The sequence below is a fragment of the Labeo rohita genome, chromosome 17, assembly GCF_022985175.1.
Source record: "Labeo rohita strain BAU-BD-2019 chromosome 17, IGBB_LRoh.1.0, whole genome shotgun sequence".
Taxonomy (NCBI): domain Eukaryota; kingdom Metazoa; phylum Chordata; class Actinopteri; order Cypriniformes; family Cyprinidae; genus Labeo; species Labeo rohita.
Genome location: NC_066885.1, coordinates 22,051,276 through 22,064,141, shown reverse-complemented (window position 1 = coordinate 22,064,141; position 12,866 = coordinate 22,051,276). Strand labels below are relative to the sequence as shown.

General features: G+C 37.9%; 2 protein-coding genes across 2 annotated transcripts in view; one reads left to right on the top strand and one right to left on the bottom strand.

Annotated features, from left to right (window-relative positions):
* Nucleotides 1–2,438, top strand: part of tmem121aa (transmembrane protein 121Aa) — a 28,547-nt gene extending 26,109 nt beyond the window's left edge. Inside the window, exon 2 of the mRNA XM_051133736.1 lies at nt 126–2,438. Within this exon, the coding sequence (XP_050989693.1) occupies nt 531–1,481 (951 nt within the window). The 5' untranslated portion in view covers nt 126–530 and the 3' untranslated portion in view covers nt 1,482–2,438. The remainder of the gene's footprint in view (nt 1–125) is intronic.
* A 3,004-nt stretch (nt 2,439–5,442) lies between these two features.
* pth2 (parathyroid hormone 2) lies at nt 5,443–7,966 on the bottom strand. Its single transcript, XM_051133745.1, has 3 exons — nt 7,381–7,966; nt 6,710–6,819; nt 5,443–6,200 (listed from the first exon to the last, which is right to left on the bottom strand). Exons 1-3 carry the CDS (start codon nt 7,489–7,491, stop codon nt 5,834–5,836), a joined length of 588 nt encoding a protein of 195 aa, XP_050989702.1. The 5' UTR covers nt 7,492–7,966; the 3' UTR covers nt 5,443–5,833.
* Nucleotides 7,967–12,866: the final 4,900 nt, after the last annotated feature.

The window sequence follows — 12,866 nt, the reverse complement described above, 5'->3', positions numbered from 1 at the left end:
AGTTACATCTGATTGTGTTAAATTACCACAGTGACCCCTAGTGTTTTGTTTTAAAGCTTCACAGGTTGGAACAAGGTCAAAAACATTCTCTGAAAAGAACTAATTTTTCTTTCCTTAATTCACAGGCGCTCAAAGCCGGCAGAGCAGAAACAGAGCTGTGACCACCCATTTCGTCTTCACTACGATGCAGGAGTAAGACACAGCGACGAGAGACCGGCACAGTGTCCAGTCATGCAGTTTATGTGGGTCAGCTGACACGGACAAGCAGGCCCATGTCGGTTAGGTCAGGAAGTCGACACAATCTGGCTCAGCACAAACAGATATATCAGAGTCACTTCGAATTATAAAGATATTGACATACGAAACTGGTGTGGAGGCCATGTGAAGCTTGAAATGCGGTAAAGAGTGGCCTGTGTGGAGCTTTGCTGAACAAGCAAAGTCACCTCAGTCACCAGCATCAATGGACAACCTTGCTACTTTTTGACGGCTACAATTTGTTAGTTTTTTTACTTTGCTAAACAAACAGCACCATGGTTCTGCCACCACCTGATAAGCGGCATGTGTGTTTAACCACCATTGTGATCATGACCAGCATGGCCTTCATGGATGCCTACCTTGTGGAGCAGAATCAGGGCCCGCGCAAAATCGGGGTCTGCATCATCGTCTTGGTTGGAGATATTTGCTTTCTCATAGTCTTGCGTTACGTGGCGGTGTGGGTGGGTGCTGAGGTGAGGACTGCAAAGCGTGGCTACGCCATGATCCTCTGGTTCCTCTACATCTTCGTTCTGGAGATCAAGCTCTACTTTGTCTTCCAGAACTACAAGGCTGATCGTAAAAGTCTGGAGACGGTAGCTCGGAAGGCGTTGACTTTGTTGCTGTCGGTTTGCGTACCCGGGCTCTACCTCGTCCTGGTCGCGCTCGACAGCATGGAGTACGTAAGAACCTTCCGGAAGAAGGAGGACATGCGGGGTCGACTCTTTTGGGTAGCGCTTGACCTTCTGGATGTCCTGGACATCCAGGCTAACCTTTGGGAGCCACAAAGGACAGGTCTGCCCATTTGGGCCGAGGGCCTGATGTTCTTCTACTGCTACATCCTGTTGCTCATCTTGCCTTGCGTTTCTTTGAGTGAGATCAGTGTGCAGGGCGAGCATGTGTCGCCTCAGAAGATGATGCTCTATCCGGTCCTCAGCTTGGTGACCATTAATATTGTCACCATCCTCATCAGAGGCGTCAACATGGTGCTGTTCCAAGATAGCAGAGTCTCAACTATCTTCATCGGGAAGAACGTAGTTGCCATCGCCACTAAGGCCTGCACCTTCCTCGAGTACCGGAGACAAGTTAAAGAGTTTCCCCCACAAGACCCAGCTGGGATTGCAATGGAGATACAGCAGAACTCTGTGCCACACAATCAAACTCTACCAAACGCCACGACCACCCTCCCAGAAGAGCCTTCGCCGGCCCGTGAGGTGATTGACACGTGACCAGAGCTGACAAAAACGTTAAGACTTTAGTGATAAGGGTGGGAAGAAGACGACCGTCTTCTAGTCCCCTTACTACCGAGCAAGGAGTTTACTATTTTGAAGAATTTTTAAAGTCCTATTCATCAAAGCTGAGTGTTCAAAGACCATTGATGCTCAGATGCACAAATGGTGGCTCACAAAATCTCGATTTTAACCGGATTTTGTAAATTCAAGCAGCTGTTTTGTGATGTTAGATATGGGATGTTTTTTAAAGAGATTTGTGTTGTGGTGGCTCACCTTGCTCTCCACATGAAATCTGCACAGATTTCTGTAGAATCTGAATGCTCGTCAGTTCTTCAAAGTTGCCTTGCCCCTTGTGTGTTAATTTATACAATATTTTGGCTAGTTTGAATATGCTTTCAGCTATTAATGAGAGTCCAGTACTCTCAGATCACCATGCATTTCATAATTCTGAACATTTTTACCCCCCCAAAAAATCAGTGCATAAAATGTGAGGAAATCCCGTCTAGGTTTGCCGACGAGCAAAGAATGAGAAATGAAGCGTATCATGTTTCACTAGTTAAGTCCACTCCTCTTACCATAATCTGTAAGCAGATCCGAGGCAAGAAACAAACTTCAAGTGAACTTCAAATTATGTTTTAAAGCTTTATGTAATTTGAAGATGAAAATGATTTTCTGCGTGTTGAGATGTGAGCATGTTTTAAAATGAGACAGCTCTCACAGGATTCGTTTCCTGGGGATTAAAATGGAAACTTTCAATTTGCCAAAATTAATTTTCAGTCTTTATGAGTTTCGTACGTGTGCATAGAGAGAATGGGAGAGAGAATGAAAAAGAGATCATTAAAAAACAGATTATGTTGGATGGTAATACATGAATTAATATACAATCCAGATGTTTTCAAGGAGATAATTGTATTATTATCATTATTATTATTATTAGTATCTTGTTTCTTTTCATTTAGCTGTGACATTTTAAATGTTGCAAAATGTAATAAAACCTCCATAATCTTGAAACTGTGGTGTGTTTGGACATCTGAAATATGCCTTTCAAAGCAGCAAATGCAGATCCAGCTAACACTGAACATCAAGGTAATCAAAGCTATTTAATTGATAAACAGAAAACACAGGATTCACTCCCACGCCGAGACAACACTTGTGCCAGAACCGCTGAGAAACGGCAGGACCGGGTGATTCTACATGAGCTTTGAGACGCAGTTCCACTTGGTGAGAATGGGGTGCAGAAAGCAATTTGGCTACTGCTGATTGGCTCTGGCTGCCATGTAGGCCAGCTGTAGGGAGTGATAAATTACAGTTCCTGTGATCCTCAGCCCTCTCATCCATCTCACCGTTATAGAGTTTCTATAGGCTTCCTCACTACGAGGCCTGAGCAGCAGGAAGATTTCCTGTACCACAATTCTCACTCCTAACAGAGATGCCAGCACGTTCCATAAGAGCCATAAATTGTTCCTTTGCACTTCTGAGCTGACATATAGACACTTTTGACACCTGGAGATAAATGCTGAACTGTGCGAGTCAATCACTTTCTGCTGAAATGTATTATCCCCAACAAACAGCCTATAAATTATACTTCTTGGAGGCTGAATACATAACCATCCGCGCAGGATTCACAAGAAGAGTTTTTAACAACTCCTCCTGGCGCTACTTGCAAGACTTGACCTTTGTAAAGCCATTTCGAAAGGTAAAGGAAATAAACATTGAAAAATTCCAACAAATGACCTGAAGCAGCAATTCAGCTGTCGCAGTCTCTGCCGTCAGAGATTTCCTCATACTTCAAGCCTCTCCAATCAGTTGATTAATCGCCTGCTAGCTCGAGGCTAATGAGGTCATGAGGGTGTATTTAACCATGGCCCTATTTAATTTTCTGCTGTCAGAACATTAAAAATTCCATTTTAAGCACATCATAATTCGGCTTGGCGATAAATTACTAGTATCATCATGGGAGGTCCTATCTCCTCTGACACACAGCTCAATTTACCAGCTTGGTTCACTTCATGGTACCTTCACGGCATCTCAAAAAATCTATTCATTCAGATAATGTAATCAAACATGTAGGGCAACCTGTTACCAATGTGTTTTCTAATACACCTCACCTGAACTTTTAAATGATGAACTTTTCTAAAAATTCATATAGGCAATATATGACATATTTCTCGGTAACCCAAGAATCGATTAGTCTAGCCTGTTTTCAGTTAACGAATGGAACATTTTAACACACGTCCCGTCCAATAAATTGCAATAAGCTTTGGGCTTTGTTACTTCTGATATTAATCAAAGTATCAGACTTCAATTTCTGTCCATTCTATTACAGCATTCAAACAATAAATACCGTTTTGGCGCTGTTCATGTGGAGTGACAGATCGCTGTAAGAGAAGCGGAACATGAACTGATCGTCTCCTCCATTTTAACAGGCTACATCATGAAGTAAACATGAATGAACAACCGAAGGTATGTTAAAAGAAAGAGTACAATTTACTGAAATCCGGATCCTGTCTCATGTAATCGCTCAATCGTTTCAACCGCGGAAAGACGTCAGTATATATAACAGCTTGTAAACAATGTCAAGTAACGTCACATTTACCTCAGGGAAAAAAAAAACATTCCATCACCATGGATAGTCAGCTAGAAAATTAACTCTAGAGAGTAAAATTTGCAAATTATATGAGCCATATAACATATTTATTGTTCTTCAATATTTAATTTATGTTTTTATGACAGCCACCATTTTTATTTCAAAAAACAAACTGAAGTAGAATTAACTTTATTATAAAAAAAAAAAAAACTCTGAGTGTAATTTAAGTGTTTGTATACAAATCAGTTAATTTTAAATTTTCAATACTATAGTAATGTAGTACCAACCGATTCTCATGTATATTTTACAATTTTACAGTATTAGTTGAGTTTTTTCTTTGAGAAACTAAATAAAATCACAAGCTTGTGAACCAAAACCTTAACGTTTCATCAGATGTCATTGCATGCGCATTAGCAAACAGCGCACACAATGATATTCAATTTACAAAACAATGACTCTTATTAAACAGCATTTGTCAACAGTATGAATCCATTTCAGCTCCTCCTCCATCCAACAGCTGAAACATTACAGTGGTGTATATTATATATTTTAGGTTTGTACGACTTACATCAATGTATTGACTAATTAATTGTAAATTTTAGAGCTTATAAGTTTGCTGCATAAATGAATAATTGTTGGTATTTGACAAGTCAATCGACAAAACTAACCCAGCAGGCAAACAATGTCATAAGACATTTATATATGTTTAAATTCCGGTTCCGACATCAGGTGAAATTCAAAATTCAATGTCAATTCAACGTCTAATGTCAATGTTATTTTGACCCTTATGAAAATAGACCATGGTTTTATTCTAGAAAAAGTTTTTTTTTTGCAGGGTTGATTACCATTTGTATAACCATAGTTTTACTACAAACATCATGGTTAAACTTTGGTTAGTGTAGCAAGACAAGTGTTTTTTGTTGTTGTTGTTGTTGTTGTTTTATTTGTAGTAAAACCATGGTTAATTTTCATAAGGGGATGTCCAATATCAATGTCAGCTGACGTTAATATTTGTTGTTTTTAGGTTATGTAACCAAAATCCAACGTTAAGTCAATGTCAAATTGTCACCAAATACTGACGTCAACCCGTGCCTGCTGGGAATCATCAAGTCACTGAGGAACTGACTTTGATCGTCAAACATCTTAAAGATATTCACATTATGTCACATATGTCCTATGTAAAAGCATTTAACAGATTGTCAAAAAAAATGCACAAAAACAAAGTGTGTAAATCTATTATGGCAGCGTAAATTCCGTGCATCCCTATTCCGTGCAAGCTATTTGAAAATTGCTCAAACAGTCATACCAGTAGTTTTCAGGTGTTTATTCAAATCATGATCAGACCAACAAACACATCATGCATTTGCCTTATTCAAAGATTATCTAAAAGAAAGAGAAAACACCTTTATCTACATATATTTTTAAAATACTGAGTTTTTAAAAGTAATAGAACACCCAAAAATGAAAGTTCTCATCATTTATTTATATCATGTCATTACAAAACGGCATGATTTACTTTCTTGTTGAAAAAAAAAGCAGCTTGGGCATCATGCTAAATAACTCCTTTAGTGTTCCAATCCACACAGGAAAGAAAAGCATGTCAGATTAAAATGGCATGAATATATGATGACAGAATTTTCATTTTTGGAACTAACCCTTCGGCTTGGTTACATTATCTGTGATGATCAAATATTTTTCTCCCACGTGAAATATAATATTTTTCAATATATTTTATATATATACATTTACATAAACATAATAATTACTTAGAGTTAACTACTAAGAGTTTCTGCATATAGGAATTGAGCCATTTCTGTCTTTCCATCGCTGTCAAAAGCTTACTCTTCTCTCTAAATGCAGCGTCATCTGCCACCACTATGTTCCTCTTCTGCTGGTGACCCACCCGTGAAGGCCAGTTGCCCGGCCAGCCCTTCACCAGCTCCTCCTCCATCTGTGACTGGCTGAGCGGAAGCCAATCATCCCCCACCAGCTGTTCTGTTCCAGCTTTAGCTGCACCAAAATCTGGAGCGGTCAGCATCTGAATGCTCCAATCACGGAGTGAGATGGAGGGATACAGAACTTCCCACTGTTCACCTTTGGAGTCCTCCTGACCGAGAGCAGGCAAGTTACTGTTTAGAAGAAAGAGAAGTGTCAGAAAGTATGAGTATAACTCTAAATGGACAATGAAACCATGATTTATAACTTTCTGTTACAGAAAAATATTTGCATTTACTGTCTAGCAATTTACAGAACCCTATAAACATAAATTATATCTCCAAAAAAACGACATGCAATAAAATCCTGATCTAATGATCTAATAAGCTTTCAGTAGCAGAACTTCTGGTACTTTAGGCAAATTTGCTCTTTGTGAGAAAAAATTCTTCCATGTGAAATGTTATATCTCTAGCTCTGTGGATTTTATGTTTTGAATACTGGAAATATAAGGACTAGTTGCTAAGTAACCGCACATCTCATCCATCCCATAATTACGCAGAATGCAATTAACTACAGACTTGTCATGCATGCAAAGTTTGGTGAGTTTTCACCAAATAGATACAAGGCTATAGCTGCTAAAAGGGAGGAATACCAAGAAAATGATTATTATTTATAATTACAGTAATATAATGAGCAGTTATACCTTTGCAGAGGTCGAAGCTGAGGGTGGGGAAATGCAGATGTTGTCAGTGTCACACTCATCAGGACTAAGAACAACAGGGCAGGACGAGGAGGCAAGGATAAAGCCACCATCTACAGATTAATATGTTAACCAAGACATAATGTTAGTAAAATATTTCTGTACAGTTGGAAGAGGTAGAGAAGATACATGCACAAAATGTATATTGAATTTTACTCAGATATGAGAAATATGAGGAATGCTGACTATTGCTAGAAGATAGTCCTGACTACAGGCCACTTTGAAATTAAACTCATACATCAGCCAATCAGAAGTATATTTCAAACGTCTATATAAATTATTCACACCCTTTCACTCACTTACGTTATACAGCAGTGTTTCAGAACAGGCTAAAAGGGTACATATTAATAGCTACATCATTTTATATTTTTAAAATACAAGAGTTCAGTTGATTTTTTTTATAAAACGTTGACATCAGTTAAACTGATTTCTGTCTGCATTCTATCTGTTCTGTTATATTCAAAAACATTTAAAACTATAACATTTGATATAATTCATTCATTAAATTATAAAGAGCTCTGTAAGCCATATAAATGCAAATATATTTAAATTATTTTACTACATTTACTATTCATTTCATTTCAATATATTCTCATTTGTAATTATAAAATTACCTTTGTGGAGTAGTTCTTCCTCTTGGCCGTATGTTGCTGTGAAGTTCTTTGTCTGGAGTCAAAAATCCAATCAGTCTTGTGTGACTCCAAGCTGGTTTGCAAATCTTCCATGCAGTGTCTCAAAGAGGTTCGTGATGTCCAATATTTCTGTCTAACACTCTAGGTAGGTATTTAATTAAGAAGTTGCCTGTGGTACCTCTTTGTATGTATTGCTTTATGAACTTCTCAGGTTGTAGCTCTACCCCGAACTCTGTTGTGCATTGTCAGGTGCCAGGGTGAATTTATACAGGCTTTGCTTGTGTGGGATTATATATACCTCTGTTTTTGTCAGAAGTTGTAGGGGGAAACAGAAAAGATAAAAAGGCGTGTGTCATTCTTGTTGTTGAAACGGAAACCGAGCTGAAACAGAGAAGGCCACACCCCTGACTGTCCTGTTTGGATGGAGCCTTAAAATAGAGGAAAGAATCAGAGAAGAAAAAAGACAACTGTTTGGACGTCAGAGCACCTAATGATGTCTGAAAAAAAGGATAGAGATAAATCTGGAAAGTGCCACATGATCACAAAATCATGATCAAAACTGCATGTTCCAGCTTTTCCCTACTATAATGTTCTTGACTCAGACGCGTGACCTACCTGTCGCTGGGCGTAACCTATAGGATCATGAGTTACAAGATAAGGGTCGGTAATGAGGATTCTCGACCGAATTTGAAGTGACGTGTTTGGCGTCCTCAAGCAGCCTACGCACACGTTTGGATTCTAGGCCAAGCAAGACGTCACTCTCATTAAATTTGAAAGGTCCTGTCAAACACACTGAAACCCCCACAAGACAATTTGTCGCATTTTATGCAACCACAGGTAGGCTTTTGCTTCAGAAACACTTCACACAAGCTGACAACTGCTAAAACGGTCATGTGCCAATAACGTTTTTTATCTATATATATATACACACCTTGTTTTTTAAAGAAATTGTGTGTTTATTAGCTATGTATTTAATGGTTATTTAATGTAAGCATTAATTACCCTGAAAAAAACATTCATTTAACCTATACATCCGGCGAACGAAAACATTCATTTTTATTCAGCACAGGAATGCTTGTTACCGAAACGGACTTTAGCGAGGTCTCATTTAAAATAATGGGCAGCGGTTGTGAGTGCAAGGTTCAGACGAGCAGGTCCTGACAGTCATTATAGACCGCGACAACAGCGACGTGGGCCGGTCGGGTCGGACATGAGTGGAGGGACAAGAATGAAAGCGTCGAAGGAAAGAATCAGGGCGTGAGGCAGATGAGGTCGAGGCATTCGGCGGCGAGAGGCTGAGGAGATGATCTAAAGCGCTTGGCAAACTCTGGCCTCAACTTTGGTTGTAATCCATAGATCTGCAAGTTTTACCAACGGTAACCGCGGATGTGAGTCATGAGCGCTTTTTTTCACAAGTTAGCACTCTCTCTTCTCTCTTTTCCCTCACCTCCTGGTCTTTCATATCCTCATCTAAACCTCGGGATTTTTCGTGCTCACTAAACTTTACTTAAAGATCATCTTTTAGAGAGGTGATTTTTAGAGTAAACTGCTTTGAGATTTAAACATTCTGTCAGACAAGAAATGTCTTAAAGAGTAAAAAAAAAGCACTTAAAGCATGTCAAGCTAAAACTATGTAAATTAATATACTGTACATGTTCTGAATATATTGCGAATAAGTGCCATTCTACAGAATTTGTGCAAACTGCTGTCCCACAACCAAACAAACAAACAAACACACATTTAAAAAGCATTTAAGAATTCAGATCTTAGGTATTTACTAAGATCCTTCTATTATCTATTGAATCCCACAATAATATTTAAGAATATCATTATGCTTAAATCATCATTTATTGGGTACTTTCAATTGGGAGGTGGCTGTCTCAAATCCTAACCCCTAAATTTAAACTTATGAAAATGATAGTGAAATATTTTTTGTATTTTTTTTTCCTTTGTTGTTTTTAACAGAATCTTTTTGATTGTTTTAAAAAGTGAAGTTAAAAAAAAAATGACATTTGTATGTGTATGTTTTATTTCATTTATGATCAGAAAATATTCCTGTGTGCCACCCTCTCTCATAGCTACAAGGTGTAGGCAAGATGAAGCTTCATTATTTTGAGGTAAATGTGTTCAAAAGTCTGAAATATCTGTGTGTAACTTTAAGGAATGTCACTACCAAACACCTTTTTCTGCAATTAAGCACACTTTTTTGAGTGTTATTCCATAACATTTAGTTTTTATATGTGTACCACTGTTCAGAACTGATTAGCATCTTTGAGCTAGGTTCAAAAGCATCTATAATTGTCATTACCGAAACAGTCATGACCAAAACGTCATCATTGTTTAGGCAGTGACAAAAGGGAGCACATAATCCTTTATTTAGAAGAAATAAACAAAATTTTTGTACAGTTTTGCAATTTTTTTTTTTGTTTTAGTAGTGTTTTAGTATGCAAGTTAAAATTCTGTAATGTGATGTAATCACTAGCAAAGCACTTTCACTACTGAAAATGCAGTCACTACCGGAACATGGGATGTTTTGTCAAAAATAAAGTATACTGAATTATCAACTAAGATGTTATGGATTCGAAATACAACAATTCTCACAAATTACACATGAAATACTGTTAAATTTTAATAAATTGACAAATTGACAAATTTTAATAAAATAGCAAAAAATATATTTACAAAATCTTAATAGGTCAGTTTAACCCTTCTAATCAAAGTATATTACTGTGTTTCGGTAGTGACAAATTTGGGAGAACTTTCTGAAAATACAATATAAGAATTAACTGCACAATTACTAGAAATGTGTTCCTTGGATATTATACAATGTCCATGCATACAATTTTTTTTTTTTTTTTTGGAAAAAGACACTTTTTTTTTCCAACTGTGACTTTGGACCAATTCTGTAGAATGGGCCATACAGGGGAATATGATGGTGGAACTTTAAAAAAGGGTTCAGGCTTTTCCTATTATCAAGATTATGATAACACAACCATCCTATCATTAGCATTCAAGAGGCAACTCAGAAAGATGCTTTTTACTGCCAGATTATGTACGTGATGTACAAGCATGGGCTAACAGCGACCATGTTAATCAGCCAAACCTTGACCCCTTGAGACAATAAAATGAATTTCCTGTAATAGCTCTATAGTTCTTTCTAAAGGTCTAAAATATATAATAAAAACAGTCTATTATGTATAGCAGTGTGATGTTATGCAAGTAAATCCTTTTATGAAGGGCCCATTAAAAGGCAAACAGACAGGACAAGTTATAGGGTCACTTCAGAGAAGCAATTTGCCATTTATAATCATGCGATCCTGGCTGGTACATTTGCAGGATTCATGCATGAAGCTGGAGTAATTTATTTGAGTTGCTGTGTGGGATCTAGCAGCAACTTTCTGGTCTCTCTCTTAAAACCAACGCAGAAGTGACTTCAACTGCAATTCATCGACTGGCTTAAGAGACTGGCCCCAAAAGGGAGTCAATCCCATAGTCATGCCCATTAAAATGCCCAACTTTACAGCAGAAAAAAAGCATACAGCCTGGTACAAAAATTGGTTTTGGTCTATATAGCTAATTTTAACCTTCAAGACAACTGAGAGGGTGGTGAATTTTTTTTACAACTCAACCGTTTAAATTATATTAAGCTTTACAGTTCTGCATAATTAAGTGTGACCACTTGAGTGACAGGTATTGCCGCTGCTGTCACCACCGTCAGGCTAAGTGGGTGTGGTTTCAGTGACCAGTTCCACCCACTACCCGCCTCTTTGACCATTTTTGATTGTCAACATGCGGTGACGTGCAGCCATGATGGTGACAGCCAGCTCCGCCTACTTTGGGGTTAAAAAATGCTCTTCAGAAACCTGTGGATGATGTCATGAACGCTACATCTATGTATGTAGTGTAATATATGTATTGTTTCATGTTCGTCGACTTCTTGTTGCGGTTGGTTTGTACATAGCGCACAAGTTTTACACGCATGCTGCAAGTCTACTTCTCCTTTTTTTATTTTGGTGTATCTCTGTGGCAGAACTACAGCGCCATGTACTCGTCTGGCATGTACACCACATCGTTCTGAGTTGGTTTCAGTGGTTTTATGTGTACGCAGATATTTTTATTTATATTGAGATGACGCCATGTTTATAGGATTTTTTCGCGTGATATCCACTTTTTCGTTAGTGCGGAAGTTAGCCTATGAGTGAGACTTCCGGTTCGTTAACCGCTATAGGGAAAAAACAAGAATAATAACGTGCAGTGAACAGTAAAACTGTTTGGACTACAAACCAGTGTGCTCATAATCAAGATAATACATTAAAATAATATGGTAAGATGCACCAATTTGCAATATCAAACAGCAAAACAAGCTGTTTTGTACAGCTAAAAATACCTGGACGCAAATGAGACTGAAAGCCAGACCCATAAAATTTACAAATGGCCACGCTTGTTCTTACGTGAGGAAAAATGTGGATATGAGACAGTAGTGCCTTACAGCTACCGTTCACTTAAAGTACTCAGCAGGCCATAGTTGTGCTCACTTTCGAATGGAATTCCCCCTGAGAATTTACATGATGTCACTTCCTCTTATGCCATTTAAAAGACACTTCTCTACTGGCGATTAATTTTGTAGTGTGTGGGGGGAAAAACAAGTCTATGTGCTATACAGAAAATGCATAGATGCTGCTTTTAAATATTTAATTTGAATTAATATGTTTAAGCTTATAAAATCTAACTTTTGCATTTAGTACACCATTCAGACACAAACCGCTCAGATTTTCACAGTAATCAGTGATTTCAGGGATGCATTAATGAAACTCTCACATCTGGAGGGGAAGAACAGCATGACATCACACATTTTCATCATGCACTTCTGCAGTCGTCTCAAACGTATTACAGTCTCATTTTTACCCTGCTGCATTCCTCTATCACTGCTATGTAATAAACCGAGCTGAGCTCATCTGCCTCCAGAGAGGCTCGACTACCCAGAATTCCAGTGTTTGTAAAAGCACAAATATCCTTCCCACACGTGTCAGTCTGGAGCTAAAGCTTTGGTTCTCTCTTAAATCTGACAGGTAAAACACCCCCTCTTATTTTTGTTCATGCACAAACACGATGGATGCTATTGTTAAATCTCTTGTACTAACTAATATGAGGGTTTCTTTAAATATCTGTCTGTGGGCCGTGTTGTTCTGAATCATATTTAGATTTTCAGGGTAGCAGCTTGAAAAGTCACTGTAGTTGTAAAGAGCCTTAAATTCACTCTTATACAACAGTTTCAGATCCATAAAATGATCTGATGAGTCATTTTGTAAAGTAGGTGAAAACCATGTGCCTGTTACCACATAAATTTAATTTTGTATTAATGAGCTAGTTAAGAAATAATCTAATTATTACTTTTTTATTGATCATTGCCTTTTTTGCTTTATCATCTTGCTTTATCAGTTGCCCTTTACATATGTGAACACACACTG